General features: G+C 37.7%; 2 protein-coding genes and 2 pseudogenes across 4 annotated transcripts in view; 3 read left to right on the top strand and 1 right to left on the bottom strand.

The window, feature by feature from the left end:
- Positions 1-11,460: 11,460 nt before the first annotated feature.
- On the top strand, positions 11,461-13,824 carry thbd (thrombomodulin). Its single transcript, XM_016506884.1, has one exon. The coding sequence runs from the start codon at positions 11,617-11,619 to the stop codon at positions 13,153-13,155; it is 1,539 nt and encodes a 512-aa protein (XP_016362370.1). The 5' UTR covers positions 11,461-11,616; the 3' UTR covers positions 13,156-13,824.
- Positions 13,825-14,730: 906 nt separating this feature from the next.
- LOC107704045 (toll-like receptor 5) lies at positions 14,731-15,834 on the top strand (annotated as a pseudogene).
- A 444-nt stretch (positions 15,835-16,278) lies between these two features.
- LOC107704046 (toll-like receptor 5) lies at positions 16,279-17,380 on the top strand (annotated as a pseudogene).
- A 1,243-nt stretch (positions 17,381-18,623) lies between these two features.
- The window catches only part of LOC107704044 (protein dispatched homolog 1-like), a 68,870-nt gene continuing 61,938 nt past the window's right edge, over positions 18,624-25,555 (bottom strand). For all 3 annotated transcript variants that reach the window (XM_016506882.1, XM_016506881.1, XM_016506883.1), the window contains exons 4-8: positions 24,940-25,063; positions 24,699-24,826; positions 23,220-23,317; positions 22,678-22,775; positions 18,624-22,574 (exon numbers count right to left, since the gene is read on the bottom strand). In XM_016506882.1, the coding sequence (XP_016362368.1) occupies positions 19,014-22,574; positions 22,678-22,775; positions 23,220-23,317; positions 24,699-24,826; positions 24,940-25,063 (4,009 nt within the window). In that variant the 3' untranslated portion in view covers positions 18,624-19,013. The remainder of the gene's footprint in view (positions 22,575-22,677; positions 22,776-23,219; positions 23,318-24,698; positions 24,827-24,939; positions 25,064-25,555) is intronic.

Raw genomic sequence — 25,555 nt, 5'->3', positions numbered from 1 at the left:
AAAACAATGGCTTGGCCAAATTGAGCATGCAGATGCTGTACTGTTATTTAAAACCATCAAAACTAGCTCTTAAATCATCATTAGATCAAAAAAGAGTGAACTTCCGTAGGGTTAGAGTCATTTCCTAACCCCAAGTACAACAACTGACGAGCAAGGAGAACTATTGTCACTTTTCAAGAGCTTTACAGACGTGCTTGTAAGGTCGTCCAGGTGACTAAAATATTTTCAGCTTTAATGCCTCAACTTTCCAATGGCAACAAGAGCGCCAAACAAGAAACAGGAAAACCCTGTTTGAGAACGTATAGTTCTATTGTACATGTCCAGTACAGCCAACATGTCTATAGGGAAAAGCATTGTGTTTGGCTTGTGTTGAGCTGTTCCTGTAGCTCAGCTACAGTCAAGGTCACTGGTTTGATTACCAGAGAACACACATACTTATAAATGTGTAATTATTTTAAGTTGCTGTAAATGGAAGTGTGTACTAAAAGCATCAAAGTAAACAGACCAATAGTTCACCTAAAAATGAAAATTTGCTGAAAATTCAATAACCCTCAGATCATCTAAGATTAGGATGAGTTTGTTTCTTCATCAGGTTTGGAGAAATGTAGCACTGCATCAGTGTCTCAGCAATGGATGCTCTGCAGTGAATGGGTGCCGTCAGAATGAGAGTCCAAACAGCTGATAAACACATCACAATAATCCACACCACTCCAGTCCATCAGTTAACGTCTTGAGAAGCAAAAAGAAACAAATCCATCATTAATATGTTTTTAACTTATGGATTATTGTGATGTTTTTATCAGCTGTTTGGACTCTCATTCTGACGGCACCCATTCACTGCAGAGAATCCATTGCTGAGACACTGATGCAATGCTACATTTCTCAATTTTTATATTTGGGTGAACTTCCTTTAAGCAGGGTCCAAGATATATATATTATTTAAACAGGAAACTATATTTTGCATTTTATTTGGGATCCTTATTGAAAAGTAAAGCGGTGACAGGAAGAATGCAAGCAGATGGGGTTTAGAGCTTGATTTGAACTTGGTTGTTTAAACAAAACACTACTGTGCACCATATCAGAGCACATTCACGAGCCATCAGACTGCAAATCCTCCAAAATTCTGCTTTTTTTATACTTAAAAATATATTTTGTCCCAATCACAATCTCCATTTTTAGACATTTGTCTCTTGGCAAGATACATTTCTGTCATAATTTACTCACCGTCATGTTGTTCCAAACCTGTATGAGTTTCTTTCTCTTCTGCAGACAAACAAAAAAGAAGATTTTTTTTTTTTTTTTTTGTCCATACAATAGTTTGCACATATAAACATCAAAGAAATCAAAAACACAAACAAACTGGAAAACAAATCAGATTTGCATTGCCTGTATGCTAAAATCACTGTCTTTGTTTTGTTTTTTGTTTTTTTGGGTCTTATTGGAAGTTTCATACTATTGATCTGGAAAGCACTGATCCTGGAATAGTAACATCTGCTTCCAGAATAAAACTGGATGTTCTCACTATTCAATGAACTACAGGCAGAAATATCTGTTTGAGATCATCATTCTTCCCACTGTTTTCCTATTCAGCGATAAATGTTCTGCTTTGACCTTCAGTAATAAATGATGTCAAGCTGCAAAAAAAGTCAGTGCTGTGAAACAGGAAATGGTAGAAAAGGTTATAAATTCAGACTTGGAATGAGTTTTGGGAACTTGACCTATAATTTATACAAATTTCTCTCTTTTCATTTTCGAAAATGGTGGATTATATATTTTGTTTTCTGTTTGAGAGGCCAAAATAAAAATTAAAGATAAAGATAAAAGATAAAAGATAAACATTTCTTAGAAGGATGGATTTGCAAATATATGTTTAATGCCATCTATAGGAATATATTTACAAATGAAATGTGTGAAGGCTACATGCATTCAAAAAGTGACAACATTGAAATTTAAAGTAATGTTTAATATAACAGTATATGACCTTTGATCAGTGTTGTTATTGTTGTAACTATTTAAAGAACTTGTAATAACAATAAATTCTAATCAATTTATAATTAACTAGCTATTCAAAATAGCTTTTATAAATGTTATTCAAATTTTATTTTAGATAAAAATAATAAAATAAAGCTTTAATAAAATTAAATATAAATATTGGATGATAAACATAAAAATGAAAATGTTGTCTTGGTAACTAACTAAAATTATTAAAGCAGGAAATAAAAACAATTTAAAGATATCTAAAAATATTTTAAAAAGAAAACTAATAAAAACGACAAACATAAAATTACTTAAACTAAAAATGAAAACTAAAATATGAATAAAAATTATCACACACTGTAAAACAATGTTGTTGCAATTAGTTACAACAACTTTAAATTTGTTGAGATAACTAAAGTTAACTAAACTACATTTTTTGATAATGTTAAGTTTATACATTATTACTTATTCTAATGTTGAATCGCAGCAATCATTTTTTATAGTGTATATACATAATACTAAAACAACACTGTTTGATTACGGAGAACAGTTATTTTTAGATTAACTTTTACATTAACATCCTCAGAAGGGAAGTTCATTGAGCACAGAATTCTGTAGAAATGGTGTGGCTCGATGAGTTACACACAGACTCTCTTGAACAGACTATTAAAACGAATTAATGCTCATAGTGTTTTATTGCGATTCCAGCTCTCGTGTGGGTTTGTCGTCAGCAGTGAGGTCAGTGTGTGTTACTCACTGTGCAGCTGCACGACTGCAGAAACCAGCGCTGCTGCAAGACAGACAGTTACTCACTGCAGACCAGCTTCACTTACACACACTCATCCACTGCTGTTCACTCCGCCGTTATTATAGCATCACAGTCAAACAAGACTTTCCCCGTATGGTTGCGAAACATGTTGGAAAGGGAAACATTTCTTGATGTCATAGTAGCAATAAAGGTTTGCTGGCTGATGCATTTCCAGTATAGAGTCACTTTATCATATTATAATGACTAAAGAGGTTTATGTCCTTTATGCTTCAAAAATAGACTGGAAGGTCTTTCAAAAAGTCTCCTTTTGAGTTCTAAGGAAGAAGGGAAGTCATAGGGAAATAACATGAGGGTGAGTAAATCAATCTGTTTAAGAGCGTCAAATAAAGGTTGAAATGGAAAAATGCCAATCATTTGTGTCTGATTTACAGTAGTTGTGAATGAACGCAATTAAAGGTCTGGATGACTTCCAGATTGGATTTCCTCACTGTGCAATGTCTATTATTGTGGTGTACGTTGCTCTGGGTACCATGTTTTTGAATGATTTCTGAAGGATCGCGTGATACTGAAGACTGGAGTAATGATGCTGAAAATTCAGCTTTGCATCAAAGGAATAAATTACACTTTAAAATATATTATAATAGAAAATAGTTATTTTAAGTTGTAATAATATTTAAATAATACTGTTTTTACTGTATTTTTCATCCAATAAATGTAGCCTTGGTGAGCATTCTTTCAAAAACATTGTAAAAACGTAATTATTCCAAAGCTGTGAGCGTTTTGTTCTCTTGTTGAAATCCAGTCATTCATGGTAAATTCAACAGTAAAACATCTTTGAGTCATGCATACAGTATTAAAGCCATACTTCCTGACCTTCATTACGGATAAATATAGCTCGGCTACATCTACGGAGATTCTGATTTCCTAATTTATGATGCAATCAGCACAGTTGGGGAGCTCTACCCAAAGACACAGGACGCTTCAGGATTTAAAGGAATAGTTCACCCATTTACTCACTGTCATGTTGCTCCAAACCCGCATGACTTGCTGCTTTCTTCCATAGATCACAAAAACACTTCGTTCAGTTCTTTTACATACAATGACAGTAGTGACCGCATCTGTAAAACTCCAAAAAATACAATGACATTACCATAACAGTAGTGTATATGACTTCTATTTAATACATACTCTATATTTCAAGTGTTCCTAAGTCATATACAGGCCTTGTTTGAGTATCAGAAACTATTTCTTTAATATGCTTAAAGGAATAGTTCACCCAAAAATGAAAATTTGCTAAAATGTACTCACCCTCAGGTCATCCAAGATGTTGATGAGTTTGTTTCTTCATCAGTTTTGGAGAAATGTAGCATTGCATCAGTGTCTCAGCAATGGATGCTCTGCAGTGAATGGGTGCCATCAGAATGAGAGTCCAAACAGCTGATAAAAACATCACAATAATCCACAAGTAATCCACACCACTCCAGTCCATCAGTTAATGTCTTGTGAAGCCAAAAGCTGCATGTTCGAAAGAAAAAAAAATCCATCATTAATACGTTTAAACTTCAATCTGTCACTTTTCACTTCAAAATATGAGTCCATAATCCATAATAACACTTCCTCCAGTGAAAAGTCCATCTCCTGTTGTCTCTCACATCAAAATCCAGCCACATATTTCACTGAAAAAAAAAAAGGCAACTTGATGCAGTAATACTTTTGAGTTCTTTCAACAATAGTATTTTAGTTCTTCTCCGTAAAGATACTTTGCTTAGCCAATGTACATTTGTTTGTTCATGCAATGCTGAATTCTTGTCACAGCAACTGAAACAACAATTAATGTCGTTGAGATAATAAATTTTTTTCTGTTTCCTGGATGAAAAAAAGAATGTGTAAAAAGTCACCACATTATCAATTTTATGTTCATTTACGAATGACAAACCTGAATGGATGTCTTAGTCTAAGATGTAGACAACATTGTCTTTGCTTGTAAAATAGCTTGCGAGACTATGATATCCAGGGAATGGATGTAACTGGCTGAACATTCTCTAGACCTCAAAACTAGACACAAACCTCAAGAACGGTGACAATCAACAAATGTTAAAAAGATGAGCTCTGTGCATCACAGTACAACAAATAACTATCAATAAAGACAAAACAACAACAAAAAAGTTTACAGTTACTGCATAATTTATTAATGCTGCAATGCTTGCTGGGAAAAAGCCTTAAAATTTCAACAATATGAAATTCTTTGTTCAGATAACCGTGTTTGACTAGTTGGGACAACATTTGGGGTAATTTTGATGGTCTGACAAGGGTTTTTATGTAGTTTACAGAAAATAGCATTTTTTGGTATTTCAGACTTAAAAGGTTTCTTAAACTGGAAAATGTGCAGTTGCATTTTTTTACAGTGCGGTTTAGAGTTGTTTTGACTTGTAAACAGAGCTTGATCTGTGCAGATTTCTCTCCTGATTCAGACCAGAACACTTTTTCACTGGAGGAAGAGTCAGAAGAAACAGTTTGAAGTTTAGACGTCTTGATGGATTTGTTTGTGGTGTGGATTATTGTGATGTTTTTATCAGCTGTTTGGACTCTCATTCTGACGGCACCCATTCACTGCAGAGCATCCGTTACTGCGCAAGTGATGCAATGCTACATTTCTCCAAATCTGTTCCCATGAAGAAACAAACTTATCTTGGCTGGCCTGAGGGTGAGTATTTTTCAGCTAATTATTATTCTCTAAGGCACACTGCCAATGTAAAACATTCATGTTTATCATGTATATCACATTTCAAAAAGTCACATGCTAAATTACTGCCATCTGGTCCTGAATCCCATTCAGCTGAATCACAACATGTGAATAAGGTGGACGGCTCAGGCCGAGATGTTTTGCAGAGCTCCAGTGCCGTCATTTCAGCAGGCACGGACTAGATGTCCTCCAAAACCTCCCTGGCTCACCGGCTCATGCAGTTTTCCCTTTATCCCAGTCAGGGCCTCACTGTTTACTGTGAAGAGAAGAGAACGTTAAAGTAATGTGGTCAGTTAAAGTCATATTTAATAGCAGAAGAGTGTTAGAGCGCCAACAGTTGTATGCTTTTACTAAAGCAATGGTTACTATTGCTCACTGTTAGTGTTAGTGATCTAAACAAACGTCTAACACTAAGTGTTTTAAGTAAGTGCAGTGTGCATTATCCAGCAGTGTTTGTGAATGATTCCTCAAATCATGAGTCTGCTTGAGAAGAGGTGTCTAGAAACCAGAAAATAATAGACTTGTGTATGCTTTTAAAAATAAAGGTTCCAAAAATGGGTTTTCACAGTAATGCCATAGAAGAACCATTTTTGTTTCTCCAAAGAACCTTTTAGAGATCATTTTTCTTAAGGTGAAGAACATTTTAATCATCTAAAGAACCTTTCTCTCCTCTATAAAGAACCTTTTGTGTAATGGATGTTAAAGGTCCTTCAAGGAATCATCGATGCCAATAAAAAAAATTTAAAAACTTTATTTTTAAGAGTGTAAGCAACCAATCAAAACACCTACTTTCAGAAAAAAGGCACAAAAGCTGCACTGTAAAAAATGGCCGTGAATTTAACGGTAAACGACTGTAAAAATGCTACAGTAAAAACCTGTTAAATGGTTAACGGTCAATTCCCCTACTATATACGGTGAAAAACTGTATTGGACATTACATGTATTGCACAATAATTTAACGGTAGTATACCATTTTTGTAAGTGAAAAAGACCGTATAATTTACAGTGAACAACAGTAAATTGACATTCCCAGAATTCCCTGCGTTACATTTCAAATTAGATTATTTTTTGTTGAAATAACTATGTTTCTTCTTAGTTTTTTCTTATCAGTTTTGTATATTAGGGTTGTGTGTTATACCTAATGTTGTTAAATTAATGTTTATTGCATTATTTCAGTTTCATGTGTGTCACCATAATGGTGTTTAGTGTTTGTGTGAATGACACTGTGCACCTTCTATATATGTTATTATTTAAAAGCTGATGGGCTTTGGTTCATCATGTGACTTTCTCATCACCACCTGCATTTGGTGGTTATCAGTGTATTACAAAGGTACAAAGCAGATTTCAGTACTTCAATAGGTTGGTATATTAACATTATTTCAGTTAATGAAATTATGGTATTTAACTGTAAATTTAAGTTAAAACCGTAAAACCTAAAACGTTGCTACCGTATTTTTGCAGTAAAATTCCGGCAACCACAGCTGCCGGTTTTTTACCGTAAATTTTTTTTTTACAGTGTGTGACTGGGACAGCACCTTTGAAAAATGTACACTTTTGTACCTTATTTACCCCTGAAGAGTGCATATTAATACCATAAATATACATAGTAAAACCTAAATATTACATTTTAGTACCTTTTTAAAAAAGTGCCATCCGAGTCACAACTTTTGTACCTTTTTTTCTGAGTGACAGCATACTGTAGAAAAACACTCTTTCGTCAGAAAATGTAAAACTATAGAAATTCTTGTATGTTTCTGACCATCTCCTCACTCCCTTCTGCAGGATTATATCACCTCATAAATTAAATTTAGCAATCACTGCAAGATACAGACTGTAAGAAAAAGTGACGGCATATTAGTTACCAAACACTGAGCTTGAAACTGGCACATTATCAAGAGATGATCACGAAAACATCACCACTGCTAAGAAACTACAGAGTAAAACAAATGATAGCAATAAATCAGCTTGGAGAGATTCATTTTGTGTTATCTTATGCTGTCAGATTTCTACTTAAAAATTAAAATCCCTCCAATCCATCATTTAATTCAAAAAACTTTATCACAGAAGAATGTGTTACACGTCAGAGTGAGCAACAACCTGCTTAAGTTTGGCATTCAGAGTGAATTACGCAGCTGTCTTCGTTGTATAGGATGCTTGTGTTTACCGCATAGTTTTACTTCAGATCTAATACTGCAGAACAAAAAGTCACAGAGAAATAGTTTGGAGCCAAACCAGTCCGTCCAACACATCGAAACCTGCTTCAACATATTACTGTGAATTTTCACCTCATCGAGATTCTCAAACCTTGGTCACACTGAATTTTCACACTTGTGCCATTCATTTACTCACTGTCCACCAATGATGGCACTAACAATAACAAGGATCACTTATCTCTTGGACCAGTTTTGAGCACAAATGCCTTCCTTTACAAGCGTGCAAAGTAAATAAAAGTAACCTAGAAATATAAACAGAAACAGGTTTTAATAAAAAGTACAATTTCAAGCATCCATCTCTTCATAACTCTATCATTCCACAAATATTGTATAGTCAAAGACCCATGAAAAAAATTTTAAATAAATAAAACTTGGTCTGCATTTGATTTCAACAGAGGTGATGTGAGAGGAATGCTGGGGTATCCTCATATGCATAACACTAAATGAATTGGAGTAAATAAATGTTTTATCAATGCATAACATTGAATGATTTATAAGTGCATTTATAATCAACATTTTTTTTTCTTTGTTGCACTGCATTTTCGGTGCATTTGAAGCTACCTTACATATTTTAAGAGTTGCCTACCTACTTTACAGCATTTGCATCGGGAGCGATTGTTGCTTACGCAGGCAGCGCACTAGGGTTTGAAATCAGATTTTCGTCTGTGAACGGCAAAGCAATAAAACCCATGTCAGACGTCAACAGGTTCCAAAAACAAGATGAGGAAAGGAAAGGCAAGGGAGGATGTGTTTTACTGCTTTATCTGCAGGGTTTTGTCTCAAGAGTAGTCAAAAGCAGTCCTAGCTTTGGATAAAATCTGCTAAATGAATCCTTGAAAATGTTAATTGGCTTCAATCAATAAATTGCTGTTGTTATTTTTTTTTTTTTCACATTTCACATTACAAAAATGTACAAGGATGTGCACATTGGCTGTTTGTTTAAAAAGAACACAGTGTTAAGTTAACTGGTGAAGCTGGGTGTTTGGTTACTTGTGATTTAGTAGATGCTTTCTGTAAAGGGATTATTGTTGGAACTCTTACTGAACAGTCAATGAAGAGAGACTTAGAGTTAAGTGAATGTCCCAAACATGTCCAGGTCAAATTTAAGCCAAAAGAAAAAAAAAATGCAAAAAAAAAAAGTCTTTATACAGTAGCGTTTTGATGACAATTAAGCACATTTTCTTTCATTTTTCCTCCATTCTTTAAAACAAAAAAAATAAATCTTCAATTATGATTATATTAGATGGTTTTACTTTTTTTTTTTACTGTATTAAATTTAGAAAACATTTAAATTTAAAACTGAATTGGTATAAGGTGTATATATATATATATATATATATATATATATACATACTGTATTTATACATATATAATTGTGATTATATGAAAAAAACTGAAATGACTGATTTAACAATTTTTGTCCTGTCTTGATAGAGTGACCACTAGACACAAACCTACACTTTTGATAGTTAAAGTGATAATTTTTGTGATAATTAAAGTCTATCCTTTCCTGGCACATCAAATAACTTTTACCTGTGGAGCTAAAATTAACATTATCAAATAATTCTCATATTGTTTCATCCGGATGATACATTCCTGGAGCCCTTCGATTGCTTCTTTCTAGGTGCAAAAGGTTTCACTACTCCATGAAAAGAAAAGAAGAGCATCCTTCCTTTCGTCCTGAGGATATGACTGGAAAGAGAGCAACGAAGCAAACTATGACAATACCTGAGCAGGAAGGATTTGACTGCGCCCTACTTGAGGATTAATATTACTTACTAATGCACGTTTGGCAACCATTTCTAAATTTGAGGATGTGAGTGGTGCTTAAATGCGCATAACTCACCGATTAAACATAGAAAAGGGGTGATGGACTAAATGACGATGTCTAGCAATTCTCTTCAATTTCCTGCCATGAGAGGGTCGCCAAAATAAGAACAGGAGCATCTCGCAAAAATCACTGAATTGGGAAATCAAATGGTTAACAGTCACACAAAATACAGAAATGTCTTTAATCAAAATCATAGTTATTGCATAAGATTTAATAATGAGGCTCCAGGGCCTCTTCGTTTTGCCATAACGCCCATTTTCTGCCTGATTTACGTTGTGTTTTTTTTATTCTTTGTCACTAATAAAACAATCCCAGTCTTCTTATGGCTTCCTTTCATGGACTGCTCCGGAGGGGGGAAATGCAGACTGACATCTATGAAAACTTCCTAAGTACAGCTTGTTTGAGCTGTGACACAGACTATGAAAGGAAATGAGGAGAAAGTCAAGTTCAGGGTGGGTCAGGGTGGGCTGCATTTTTTTCTTTGACTAACGCCAGTCTAGAGGTTATTACTCTCAGTCATCATGCACACACCTACAAACCTTCAGCACTATATCAAAATCTAAATAAACTCCTTTTGTTGAGGGCACTGCTATCCACCCATGTTTCACTGAAGTCATGGAAACAATGATATTGGAGAACAATTAAACAGCCCTGTAGGATACTGATAAATTAAAGGGTTAGTTCACCCAAAAATGAAAATTCTGTCATTAATTACTCACCCTCATGTCGTTTCAAACCCGTAAGACCTTCGTTCTTGGGAACATTTCAGTTGCGTTGCTGTCTATGCAGGGTCAGAGAGCTCTCAGATTCCAGCAAAAATATCTTAATTTGTGTTCCGAAGATGAACGAAGGTCTTATGTGTTTGAAACGACATAAGGGTGAATAATTAATGACAGAATTTTCATTTTTGGGTGAACTATCCCTTTAAGCGGCCGTTTCCACCCTTTGCCCACATGGAAAAAGGTGAAAAGAGTCTAAATCTATACATAGGTGCATAGAATTCATCATGCTGGTGTTTTCCTTATACTGTTACATGCACGCTCAATACAAACCCCAAATTACACAACTGTAATGACGACTCTTATATTACAAAACATGCAAGTAAATCAAATTGTACTATTAGCATTATTACAGTTAAATGAAATGGTTAAGTGGCCCCAAAAAGTATTTGGATGCCTAAGTCACCAAAAAAAAACAACAGCAACAACTTTGCATTAGTGCATTAATTAATAAAATCTAAATCAAAGCAAGTGCCATTTAAGTTAAGCATGACTCAGGTATCCAAACACATCGACCAAAAATCCAAATAATTTAATACAAAATCTCTCATGGCAAATTATCAGAACAAACATTTGAGTGTGTATATTTAGGAAAGGTTATTTATATAACATTTCACACCCACTTTAAGTGCTTCACATAATATATTATGCACATTGTAACCGTATATATATTTATAGAATGCATACAGTATTATTAAAAAGTAAAACTTATAAATACAAAATATCAAATAAAAATTCACTGTAAAGAAAACCCTCAAAGTTATAAATAAAGATTGCTGGAGTAGTATGTTTTATAAGAAAATACAATTTCAAAATGTGACATTTAGCCTAATTCCATGCGTTACTTGCCGTATCTTTATATCATTTGTGAAATTGATCAATTTTGAGTGAAAATTGTTTCACCACCTTTTTTAAAATAGCCTACTTAAAAAAATTAAATGGGGAAAATATATTTGATCTATCTATCTATCTATCTATTTTAGGGGGGGTATAGCTTTACCAAAACATAGTTACGCGAAAAGGGGACATCTATTCGAGGTAACTAATTTGGAAATTAAATCCTCGAGATGAATATCGTGTGTCCAAACCCATGCGCGCCAGCAGGGTTAGGAAGAGAGAGAGAGAGAGAGGGAGAAGCACAGTTAGTGATCTCTGCCAGATAACACGAACTTCCTTTAATTGTTGGACACATGGATGCCATTATAAATGCGGCACGGCACACCTCGAACTCATGAACGTGCTATCAACACGCTGGTCACTTCTCCGTAACTTCGTGAAGACCGTTACATAACGCGCCAGCAGAGATGCGAGACATCATAGGATTGGCGCTGGCGCTCGTTGTTCTGAGGGTACGCGGGGAAAACATCAATGACGGCTATTGTGTGGATGGAAAATGCTTCGTCTTCCACGTAGACAGTGCGAGTTTTGACGCTGCCCAGCTCGTCTGTCAAGAGAAAGGAGGACATCTGATGACCGTGCGCACCGAAAACGCGGCCGATGTTCTCGGGGGGTTGTTAAACGGCGCTTCTGGAGACTTTTGGCTTGGGCTGAAATACGCCGGCGATCAGTGTTCAGACTCAAACGATGGGTTGAAGGGATACAGATGGGTCACTGGAGACAACAAAACCCAATACGTCAACTGGAAAAGCGACTTGAGGGTTTGTTCTCCACTATGTGTTTCTGTATCACAAAAAGTCCTCAAATGGACCGAAAGAGCATGCAATGACAGAATCGAGGGTTATTTGTGCGAATACGACAACCCCGGTTACTGTCCGCCGCTTAGCGTCGATGCACCAGTCTCATATCAAACTCATTTCGGATTTACAGCAAGGGAAGAACTCAAAGAGATTCCTCAATTCACCAATGGGACATTGCAGCCGCTGAGAACGAGACACATTTGCTTCGAAGGCGAGTGGCTTAAAGCACCTTGGAGTTGTGAAGTTTTTGGTGGTGGGTGCGATTATAAGTGCATTCAGAAAGGGCAAAGCTACGCCTGCATCTGTCAGCCTGGGTTCGAACTCGACACCAACGGAGTCGCTTGCAACAAACAGGACGATGACCCTTGCGCTGAATGTGAACACAAATGCACGCGATCCGGCGATGCATTAGCTTGCACGTGTCGCCCGGGGTTTCAACTAAGTGCAGATGGCAAGTCTTGCGAAGAATGCAAACCCGACTTTCACACTGAAGGTGGCGTTTGCGTTGATGACGACGAATGCGAGTCTGCGCCGTGCGAGCACTACTGCATCAACACTGACGGTAGCTACCACTGTGAGTGCTTTGAGGGATTTATTCAGTCGATGGAGGACATGCACAAATGTAAAATGCACTGTGAGAAAAACATCTGCCCAGCGGAATGTGATCCCAACAACAACGCCCAGTGCAGCTGCCCCGATGGTTTCCTACTTGAAGAGCAATCTTGCCTTGACATAGATGAATGCGATAGTGGTTACTGTGACCATGCATGTGAAAATACACCTGGAGGATTTCAATGTTCTTGCGATGAAGGATACGTGCTTAAAGACAGCACCAAATGTATGAGAGAAGACTTTGAGGGTTCAGGCAGCTCAACGCCTTTTGATATTTTTATTCCTACGAGCAGATCTCCAACAGACAAGCCAGTGTCCATCTCAGCTGGCAGTCTTTTCGGAATAATGGTTTGCATGGTTGTTTGTATTCTTTTACTGGTCTGCCTCGCTCACTGCATAATGAGACGGCATAGTAAAATGCACCATTACGACGTGGACAAAGGCCACGATGAAATCTTCGATTTTCAACAGGTGATCATTGAAAAACACAGCCTACAGACATTCCCAAGTAGATATATAAAAAGAGACACTTAAAGTCGGACGCCATGCGAACTGAAATGTAAATAGTAGCCTAGGCTACACAATAGTAAATATTTGATTTTGTATGTAAACATATATATTAGACTTGGGCAATATCAGAAAGACTGAAACTTACCTTGCACAAGTTTGAAGTCATGAATGTCAGTATTGCTGAATGTTGTTGTTTGAAGAGAATAAATGCTATATCTTAATATAACGTGGAGCAAATTTCATCTAGCCTACAGTAGCCTATCTTGTTTCGTCCTCTCTCTCTACAATCTGTGTCCAAATATGAATATAGACCGGAAAATAGACATGCATAGAGCAACATTAATAAACGTGAGTTCTAAACGTTTTATTTTTGCTAATGCCTTCCTACAGAAGTTTCTGCTCGTCTTCTGAGTGATGTTGGTAAATGACCCCCTCTAGTGAGCAGTAAGGAACTAAGTGCAGTTACTAATTCATATAGGATTGCTCACGTGAAATAAAAATGTTGGTTTTATCTTCAAGAGTGGCAAGAGTTAATGTCCAGTCATTGCAGTTGGTATAGCCTTTCAGTTGACTAATCCGTGATCATTCCTGTATTGCACAATTGTATACAATTTCTACGCTGTTTATTTCTTTGTAAATCAATAAACGAAGATTCTGAAACTGATCTAAGACGACGTTCGAAATAACAAAATTCAAATACCCTGATAGCACACGTACATCTTGGAGACGTCTATTTGACGTCTGCATTTACATCTGCAAGACGTTTTTTTTTAGTGTTTGCTCATCTGCAATGCGTCTATAGGACGTTTCCTTTTAGATGTCAAATAGATGTCTATTAGATGTCTTTAAGATGTTTATGATTTAGAATGTATGTAAAACTGACATCTGAAAGACGTCTGTCAGACGTTTGTAGACAGCAGATGCTTTCCAGATCAAGAGATCTTTATCAGACATCTAGCAGACGTACATGTGCTATCTGGGTGAATGTGTTGTTACTGTTAAAATATTGCTACTAAACTTCCGACTTTATTCAATAAACTGAAATGGTTGTAGTTTTCCAGAGTTACAGTCTTGAACTTGAAGAATTTACCGGGAAATGAATCATCGAGTGGAAATTATTTCCTATTTCAGAGATGTTGGGAAATACCAATGAAACGTTGAGAGAGAGAGAGAGAGAGAGAGAGAGAGAGAGCGGAGGAAGAACTCATTCGGAAGGAACTGAAGCGAGAGGACGGATAGTTGTTTATTTGACGCTGTACGAGTCTTAATATTGCGTTATTGAAACTCTCATTATTTCACGCCAAAACGCTGGATTAGCCTAGTGAACGAACCCGGTAAAACGCTAAATTATTGCTCTGTTATTATTCATGACTTCGCAGTACAACTTTCAGATTGCTGCATGTATCCGATCTTTTCACTTCTCTGTGTTGCAGTAAATGCTTTGTTTAAAGTCAGTGAATCTTGAACTAGTTAATCAAACAGTGATTAAGATATACTTGGTACATTAACTTAAATAGAATTAACATTAACAGTCTCAAAAAACGAGATCATTTTTAATACTAAAATGCATGTTTTTTTTTCCTCCACAGAGCTCTCAGAATGGAATATATATTTATACTGATCCTTTTTGAATTGTGCATCAACACTGAAGTTGTGAAGTGCACGGTGTGTTCAGTTAATGGCCATGGCCTATGGCTTCTGCATAGGTGGAGGTCTTCCATCATGTGCCAGAGCTGCCCACGTATGTCAATTATGTGGATCTGAGTTTAAACAGAATTTGCTGAACTCAACGAAACATCCTTTTCTCATCTCGAAGGTCTAAAAGGCCTTAAAGTGGAGCAACAAACACCAGGACTTGTGATCAGAAACAACACATTTAGAAGACTCTCCAATCTAATATTACTTAGACTTACAACTGCTTCCTGCAAATAGAAACGGGCTTTTAATGGATTATCCAACCTTGAGAATCTCAGTCTCACTCAGTGCAGTTTAGATGGTTCTGTTTTGTCTGGCGACGTCCTTAAACCTCTGGTGTCTCTAGAGATGCTTGTCTTACAAGATAACAACATTCACAGAATCCAGCCGGCATCATTCTTTTTAAATATGAGGAGATTCCACGTTCTGGATCTGTCTCACAACAAAGTGAAGAGCATCTGTGAAGACCTCCTCAGCTTTCAGGGTAAACATTTCACGCTTCTGACCCTTGCCTCCGTGACACTGCAAGACATGAATGAGTACTGGTTAGGATGGGACAAGTGTGGAAACCCGTTTAAGAACATGTCCGTAATGGTATTGGACCTATCTGGAAATGGCTTTAAAGTTCCTATGGCAAAGCGTTTTTTTGATGCATTCACCGGCCCCGAAATCCAAGGTCTCATTCTCAGTAGGAGTTACAACATTGGCAGTTCTTTTGCTCCTAACAATTTCCCAGATCCAGACAAATTCACATTCAAGGGTCTTGAGGTTAGTGGTGTTAAGATTTTCGATTTGTCCCAATCACATATTTTTACTTTGTCCAATTCAGTATTTAGTCATTTTTCAGATCTAGAGCAAATTACGTTGGCACAAAATTAGATCAACATTATTGAAAACAATGCATTTTTGGTGTATGACTAATCTACAAAAGCTAAACCTGTCCAACAACTTCCTGGGTAGTATGGATTCCAGTGGCGGCTCTCGGGGGAGGCAGGGGAGGCACAGCTTCCCCATAATTTTGAGGTGAAAATGACGATTTAATGTTAATAAAATTCACAATTCATTTCAGTTCATGTCTCAGAATGTGTATTTTTTGTTTGTAATTTCACAGTTGTAATACCATAACGTGAAAGCGCCGCTTTTCTATCGCGAATGTGCCGAATCTGCTGATGTAATTACAACCGCTAATGATAGAGAAGGGGAGGGGGTCGGCTTAATTAAATGGCGCAACAGGCAGCTCTCTTTTAACACAGACTTTTAAGAAGGGATGGATGTTTGCTTCAAGTGATAGGCCAGGTAAGGGAAGTTATATTATCTTGCTGTATGTGTGTCGTTTTCTTTACGTTTTCTGACTAAAAGCAACCAAAAAGCCATTTTAAAGTGGTTAAGCAAATTATAATAATAATAATCGGCAGGGATCCCAGACCAATACAATTAGTGTGCCTCCTCTATTTTAAAACCCACGCGCCGCCACTGATTGATTCTAAAACATTTCAGAATCTAGAGAAACTTGAGGTGCTTGATTTGTCTTACAACTACATAAGGGTGCTTGGAGATCAATCATTTCAGGGACTCCCAAATTTACTCAACTTAAATCTAACAGGAAATGCTCTGGAATCAGTTCATGAATTTGCAACCCTAGCAAACCTGAAGAAACTCTACTTGGGTGAGAACAGAATTTCATCTTTGTCTATTTTACCCAACATTTCTAAAAATCTCACGACCCTTGACCTGGAATTCAACAGATTAAAGGACTTGTCAGATTTGTACACTATACTACGGGAATTTCCTCAAATAGAAAAAATCTTTCTTCGAAGTAACATGTTTTCGATGCGTCATAATCAGAGACAAATAGTGGTTTCAGACAAACTACAACTCCTTAATCTCGAGCTTTCAACAATGCAACTGATCTGGTCAGAAGGAAAATGTCTTAATGTGTTTAACAATCTTCACCAGTTAGAACAGCTTTCTCTGGCTTCCAACGGACTTCAGTCGCTTCCCAAAGACATTTTCAAAGACCTTACTTCTTTGATCTTTTTGGATTTGTCCTTCAACTCTTTGAAGCACCTTCCAAATGGTATATTCCCTAAAAGTCTTCAGATACTTAAACTTGAATACAACTCTATTTATTCAGTGGATCCAAATCTCTTTATCGCCCTCAGCCTGATGAAAAACCAGTTCCGTTGTGACTGCAGCCTAAGAGATTTCCAAACATGGCTAAATCAAACCAGCGTAACCCTTTTTCACTCCATTGAGGATGTGACATGTGCCAGTCCTGAGGATCAGTACATGGTTCCGGTTGTGAGATCCAGCATAAAATGTGAGGATGAAGAGGATGAGAAGCGCTGAAAACTGAGGCTTGTGCTTTTCATTTTCTGTTCTGCACTGATCATATCACTCACTGCCTGTGCCATCATTTATGTCTGTTGATGGGGCTACCTATCCTGATCGATTCTTGTATGACGTGTATCTTTGTTTTAGTTCCAGTGATATTGGGTAGAAAGAGCGCTGTTGAAGAGGCTCGACTCTCAGTTCTCAGAGCAGAATACACTCCGCTTCTGCTTTGACTTCATACTCGGGGAACACCATCTTACCAACATGCAAAATGCTATCCAGAATTATCAAAAAAAAAACTTTGTGTGGTGTCTGAATGTTTCCTGAAGAATGGTTGGTGCTTAGAAACATTCACCCTGGCTCAGTGCAGGATGCTCCAAGGAGGTTGAAAACAATCCTGAAGCAGCACATGTTCATGCAGACACGGCTGTGTAACTGTGAAGGACTTTGTATGGACATACCTTTCTTTGCTCTTGGTGAGGTTCTCTCATCCATCCTACTGTGTTTAGCCTGCTTAATAAAGTCTATTAAGTTTGACACCATACTGAACTGTATATATATATATATAAAAGTTTATTTTGTATCATCCAAAATGTGCCGTAGCATGAACGTCTCGGTCAATTGGTGTTAAAGTCAACGGAACTGTGACATTACAGATACATCTTTAATTAGATGAACAGATACCTGCATTAACTGCAATTGCTTTAAATAATGTACATATTACATATGAAAACAGTACACTTTTTTAATTTTTATTTCCATGCTGTTTCACGATGGCACATTAAGTTTAATAAATCATACTGTGTTATAATTCACGTGTCCAAATATCTGTGGGACAATACTTGGTTTTTAAATAAAATGTGACTTTTAATGATAATGTACTACAATTATTGCTGTTTGCATTCAGTTATTTGAAGAAACCTTGGCATACAGCAGATGGTTTCTGCTAAAAAGGACAAATCAGAGAACAAATGTTAGAAACAATATATAATTTTTACAACTGGTACCAATTCTTTGAAATTCACCAAATTTTGTTATGTATTTTAATTATTATGATTAATAATATTATTATTACACCGGATAGCAGCCTTTATTGGTACACCCAATATTACCAAATAACACAGAAAATTAAAAAAAATAAAATAAATTTGTGATTATCTTTCTATTAAAAAACAACAGAACAGATCCTAATTTCTCAGATGACAGATACACCGTACATGTCAAGGACACGTGACACTTAACAGAATACTTAATTCTGCATGTATTTCTTTTGTGTGAAGTCACATAAACTGACTCAATTTCCCTGAAGTCCTGAGGCTAACGTAAATAATTGCACACTGCAGGAGGAAGTGGTTTTATCTGAGAAACTGGAAAAAAGCAGACAACTTTAAAACAAAGAACAATGAGTCTTTCAATTCACCATCACAGACATTTCTGAAGTTTGCATGTGAAGTATTAAAAACTTTATAGGCGAAATATTCCAATCAGCATCAATGAAAAAAGTGCATGATTCAAATACATACACAACACATAAAATATATACAAGTTCATATGAAATGTGCAGGAAAATAATTCTGATTATGTTTTTCTATTCCCATGAAAAAGTGAAGGCCTGTGGCCAGACATTAAAAAAATAATCTAAAACAGATGTCACACAAACAATACAAGCCATTGGGTCAAAATAGTGTCCTCTTAAATCAGACAAAAGTTTTCCTTGACGTCATGTCACAATTCCCATGCACATAATGTCAAGAAACTCTTTCCTGTCAGGAAACAACCAGTTGCTTTTCTGTGCTAAATCTTAATATGGTAATACGTTCTGATATCTCGATCTAACGCTCTAATTTTAAATGTTAGCATAAACTCTCAGATGAGGCTTTTGAATGAATGGCAACAGTAGGCACAGTGGTTTTTGGCTTGTGCAACTCTACAGAATTGCACTTCGCTTTTACAGTCTTTTTAAAACAGTTAAATTTTTTGGGAGATACAGGCTCTGCCCTTTCATTATTGTCTTTGTTACTCGGATTGCATTTGACACTTTCTTCTGGTACCACTGGAATCGCCTCGCGAATCTCACGACTGTCCTGCAGCAAAACACAAGTGCCATTTACTTTTGTGTTTATATGGTTCCATGGTATTTTTTGAGGGGTCTGGGAATTTAATGCTAGGTCCCCTGTCTTCTGTGTATTGTGATTAACAGTACAGACTCGAGTCGTGTCAGGTAAAGCACAGCGCTGAACATCCGGAAACTGAATGTGAGCTGGAAAGTTCTGGCTCTCTGGTGAATTGGGGCCACACGCATTTATGTGGGACTCGTCATGCACTGCAGTATCGGACAACAGTGCCTGATGCAAAAGGTGCACTGCTTGCATGCTGTAGCCCCCGGGGAAACATCTGTGAGGGGTTGGCCTTGATGTTTGGCTCTGTGTGCAATGTTGGAAGTGGCCACGGTTTACGAAGCAGTCAGTGGGAGTGTGCGTTGTATCCCGTGAAGACTGAAGGTTCTGACCCACAGGTAAGTGATTGGTCTGTTTAGCAGGGCATTGGTTGCTGCAAGGATGGTAAGGAGTCCTTTGTCGCTCTCTCATATACTGATGCATGGAGTTCTCACAGGTGCACCTCGTACAATACGCGTATTGATGAAGATGTGAAAGTTCAGCTCCTGGTAAGCCATTTTCAATCTCAGGACTGGGTTCTCCTGGGTCGGTGCAGCTTTTCAAGGTTGAGTGATGAGAAGTGATGCCATTATGCAACTGCGTACATGCTTCCTGTTCCTCATCAGAAGCCTTTTCCTCATTCCTGACATTCAACGCCAAGGGCTCAAGCTCATAGTGTTCGTGTCGACCCTCACTTCTTGCGTTATCGATCTGGTACTTGCTTGTGTAGCAAGCACTGAGTTTACCTTGACTTGGATTAGATTGGTTTTCAGATGTGCGCTCTGAAAAGGCATAGCACTGGAGTTTCTTTGGCAAAGGAATCTGTCCACAGGTGCCCTGAGGTCCCAAACAGTGACACATGCATTGAAAGAAAAACGTAGCAAATGCCCAACTAATGCACATGATTAGCATCAGAAACGTGCCCAGTTGAGTGTAGGCCAAAACTGTGGATGGCATCATCATCGCACCGGCTACAAAGGTTGTGAGTGCTGCCATCGCTATAGCCGAGCCCATTCTGCTCAAGGAGAATAGCACCTTTCCTTCCCTGTCCGGTTCTGGTGCAAGGCGGTACGCCACTCCATAATGGACAGCAAAGTCCACAGAGAGGCCTACAGCAACTGAGATGGTCACTGATTCAAGCACATTTAGTTCCCAACCCAAGAGCACCAGTGACCCAATGGTGACAAATATGGTTCCGGCGATGGATATGATGGCATAGAGGCTGATGATGATATTCCAGGTGGTCAGGAGCATAACACTGAAGGCCACTACCACCGCCAGTGCCATAGCGATAAGAGTCCCATCCGATAGGCTGTCCTGTAGGTCGTAGAACTCCAGGTTGCTTACAAACCATCCGTAGCTCAGTCCTTCAGGAGCATCCCTCAGCTCCTCCTGAATCCAAGCGTCGACTTCTCTGTAAAACTGATGCATCTTCTCGTACGCCAGAGTGAAATGGTAGGTACTTTGAAACTCGAGCACAATTGCTCGAATTGTGTCATTGATGTCAAACCTTGGCCCTGGAGTCTTGCTGTCAAGGTGGTAGATGGTGCTTCGGTCAAGCTCCATAATTGCCCGTTTGATGCACAACTCAAAGACCTCTTGCCGGTAAGGGAACGTGGATTGACTACAACAGGGATAGACGGAAGCTTCTTCACAGTCTTGGTTTTCCATCCATTGCTTAAAAGTCTCCATGAAGCAGCTCGTGAAGTCTTGCTCCTCAGACTGGAACACGAAGCTCTGGTTCCTAAGCTTCTGGCAGAAGTTGAGAATCCATACCTGACTTGCAGGACTCGCAATGTTGAAGGTTGTGTCGAGTGTTAGTTTACCCTTATTTTTTGGGTTCAGCGGATCTCCGTTGTCAACTGGAGTAACTCCCCAAATGATGGTGATTGGCATGTGGAGGTCTTCCCCATGGTTGACCCGTTCGAACATGAAGAGTTTTTTGTACTCCGCATCATAGCGTTCAAAGGGATGGGAAGAACGGAAAACCTGAAACTCCGACAGCTCCAGAGAGGGCAGTTTCATTTTGGGATTGACGCAAACAACGTAGGCTCCACCCACCGTCATTGCCAGAAACCACAAGAGCCACAAGTAGCGCAACTTGATCACGATGCAAGGCAAAACTTTCTCAAACAATATCCGAGAGGCCTCCGAGATGCTAAAAAGACACTTGTTGACCATCTGGCACAATCTTGTCCAGAACAGCGTAGCACCCTGCGTCTGGTGGTGTTGTGACCGAGAACATGTAAAGAGGTTGACCAGGTACCTTTCATGTAGGACCACCACAGCCGGCAACCAGGTGACCATCAGTATGTAGTTAACCAGGATAGCAGTACCAGCGTACACACCAAAGCATCGAATGGCAGTGATGTTGCTCACGTAGTTGGCATAGAAGGCAGCAGCCGTGGTGAAGCTGGTGACAAACATTGAAAGCGCCGCATGCTGAAGCGTCACGCTTACCGTTTCAGAAAGATCGGAATTGGGTTTGTCAAACTTTGTGTAGTTCCAGACGTCGCAGAGCACAAAGGCATCATCGGCACCAATTCCAACAAGTATGATGAGCGCAGTGAGGTTCATAAAGGGGAAGAACTCAAAGTTGAAGACCACACGGTACAGGAAGTACGAGACGATGAGCGAACTGATAATGGCAAACATGGTCATAAGGGTGATGAACATTGATCTCGTGTAGATGCACATGACTACCAACACGATCACAATTGCTATTGCGGGATACATGGTATCTGTCAGAAGGTAGTCCTGAAATAAATTGTGTTTGATGCCAAATTCTATTCCTGTGATGGTCGTGATCCCATCCGAGGAGTTCCAGTTCTCAAAGTTGTCCAAGTAAATGTTCATCATTGTTTCTCCTTTCTCCGTCGGGGAGAAGAGCATGCTGTACTTGAGGTTAGGTGGAAGGTAGTCCGTGTTCTTTGGATTCAGAAAGTCTTTGTCCACCAAAAAGTGAAAGATCTGATATACAGCGTTGTATTTTGTACACTTCCGTGGCATGTTGCCACACTTGAGGTCCTTCTTACGGGTCGTCATGTCCCAGCACTCAGGACCAAGAGTGCCATTGTGGTAATACTTTGCACAGGAGCGCAGGATTTTTAGGGTGTGGGAAACATCTTGCTCTGTGATTTTTTGGCAGGATGACTTGTTAGTAAGGACGGCTATGTAGTTCCCAAGTGTCCAGCTGGGACAGCATGAGGCAGCAGTGGTGCGCTGACACAGATCCAAGTACTGGGGATGGGAGCGAATCTAAAGGACCAGACATGAAAAACGCAAGTAAAACACCCATTTCCGACATCCCATTATGCATCTGCAAATGGTATAATCAATATATGCAATGCAAGATACATACCCGAGTATTGTCAAAATTGCACATGGATTTTATTGCCTGTATATTCCACAAGTTCTTTCCCTCTGCAGATGCAAATACGATTCGGGAATAGCTGTCACCTGTGGAAAGACAACGTTTGGTGGTTAAACACTCACAGAAAAAAGGTACAAAAGCTGTCACTTGGGGGGTAACTTTTCAAAAGGAAAAAAATATGATACTTTAAGTTACTAATATGTACACTTTAGGTACTAAAATATGTACCTTCTTTAAGGTAGGTAAATCTTGATTCATATTCATTTTACATATAAAATATTTTTACCATTAAAAGTTGTACAAGTTAAGATTAACATTATAAAGAACCAGCAATATCTTATAAATTTGCATTAACCAAGATTAATAAATGCTGTAAAATGTTTATTGTTATTTTTTTTTTATAGACATTTATACAAGGACACACCAAATTCAGGTTTGCCATCACAGGAATGAATTACATAATAAAATAAAATAAAACAAAACCGTTCTTTTAAATGTTTTTACAGTATTTTTCAGAATACAGAACTCACCTGGTACATCACAGAAGAAACTGTCTTTACTAAAATCCCACTCCGCTTGTCTTTTCTTTCGATCATTACGATCCTTGGACCACCTGTCATCTTGGTGACTGAAATGCAAGATAAGGAGAGTATTTAATCAATGCATTTAACAGCTCTGCATGAAAAGCACAACGTTTGGTGGTTAAACACTCACAGAAAAAAGGTACAAAAGCTGTCACTTGGGGGGTAACTTTTCAAAAGGAAAAAAATATGATACTTTAAGTTACTAATATGTACACTTTAGGTACTAAAATATGTACCTTCTTTAAGGTACTTATATGCACCCTTTAGGGGTAAATAAGGTACAAATGTATATACCTTCTGAAAGGTTACTGCCCCAGTGAAAGCTTTTGTACCTTTTTTTCTGAGAGTGAACTATAAGCCAGCAGCCTTTCTCCATGAGCCACTAGGTGGCAGATTTGATTAATGTCAACTCGTCTCACTTTAGTACTATGTATTTAATGCATTTGTGCTTAATTTTGTCAGCATACTATTGACTCCAGAAGTAATACATTTGTTAATGCACACAAAATCAATTTTGAGCAGATAAGAGTATTTAATCAATGCATTTAACAGCTCTGCATGAAAAGCAAAATCATTAAACAAACAAAAAAAAAAATTTGTTTAAAATAAAATGCTATCTGCTCTGACTGTGGTCTATATACAATTGCTCTTTATGTTGAAAGTTATCCAGCTGAAGCCTCAACTCCGTCACCCAAAACCATAATCTAGTGGTTCACGACTTGCAGTCTGATTCTTGTCGGATTTAGATAGCTTTAAGGAAACAAAAAACCTCACTAATTATTAATTCCAGAGCACACTGCAGCATACTATTTCAGCCTCCTCACATTGTTGCCATTAGAGATCTGCGATTGAAATGACCATTATCATTATTACTGACAGAGGCCAGGACTGCTGCTGACAGCACATCCTGTTCCACAGAGAGGAAATCTCTTTAATCAGAGGGAAGACGCCTATGCACATGCTGAGACGGAGCCGTGCCTTACAGACGCTCATTCTCTCTCAGACCGCTTCTGTCATGATCCGTAATCCAGCTCACAATGATCCGGATCAGATGAGTCATGATACAGCCAACACAGATCGCATTACCAACCACTGCTGTTCAGGAGCAAAAAATGCATATAAAGTGGCCCCAAAAAGAATCTGATTGTCATTGCATTCAATAACAAAATGACTTTATATTGAACATGTAAAAGCAAAAAGCTAAAAATGCAACCTAAATCAGTATGAGCAATGTGCATTTAAAGATGCATATTTGCAAATAAAATATAAATAGGTCATATTCCCAGTTGCAAAACCAAAATCCCACAGACGCACCGATTTTGACCAATCCTGGCCTGACTCCTAATCCTCGCTTGGCTCACGTCACATATCATATGAATGCGAAAAGGAAAATATTGTTATCAGATAAGAAGTGGACTCTGATACCTTTTGGCCTGCTCGTCTGCGTATTTGAAGGGGTAGTTGGCCAGTGTTGCCTTGTAGCCTGTGTTTTTCACCATGTTGTTCCATGTTACAAGTCGCTGGCCTATTGCAGTGCCTCTCGGTTCAAATCCCTAATAAGAGAAATGACAACAAATCTTCACTCAAACTGCACACAAAATCAACATGAAAGTCTGAAAATGTCAATATCCTACAAAGAAGACCAAAAAAAGCTCCTCATGCACACCTGCAGTGGATTTGAGAAGTCAGGCAGGTCGGGCACGAGGATACCGACCAGTGCACAAACCACGATGAGAACGGTACACACCCCTAACACCACCACTGGCCAATCAGCAATGAGCTCCGCATAACTGCAATTGAGGGAAAAATATGTCTTAACAAATTCACATTTTAAAACACATTTTTATTAGTTAAACATTTTACATTAATTTAAATTGTAATGTACTGTAATATTGCAATATATATTTTTAAAAGTAATATAATTACATACAAAAGTAAGAATATAAATAAAAATATAAAACATTTTTTAGTGTATATAATGCTCAATGTCATTTAAAATTAAATTTTTTTTAAATATATTTGTCTTAATATTATTAGTTAATCGTTTTCCATTAATTGAAATTGTAATGTAAATATATTGTAATATTGCAATATAATTAAAAAATGTAAATAATTTTAACTGATACTGTAAGCATTTTTATAAAATAATAAAAAATAGAATTTTATATTTTTATTGTATAATGCTTACATTGTCATTAAAAATGAAAATTTTTGAAAGATATTTTAGTCTGAGTTTTTATAGTCATATATATATATATATATATATATATATATATATACAG

This window comes from Sinocyclocheilus anshuiensis, unplaced genomic scaffold (assembly GCF_001515605.1).
Source record: "Sinocyclocheilus anshuiensis isolate Anshui unplaced genomic scaffold, SAMN03320099.WGS_v1.1 scaffold534, whole genome shotgun sequence".
Lineage (NCBI taxonomy): Eukaryota > Metazoa > Chordata > Actinopteri > Cypriniformes > Cyprinidae > Sinocyclocheilus > Sinocyclocheilus anshuiensis.
This window is presented reverse-complemented; position numbering and strand designations above follow the sequence as displayed.

Bases quoted from the DNA above. Each gene is read 5' to 3' on its own strand.
- thbd (XM_016506884.1), top strand. From the start codon at position 11,617: ATGCGAGACATCATAGGATTGGCGCTGGCGCTCGTTGTTCTGAGGGTA.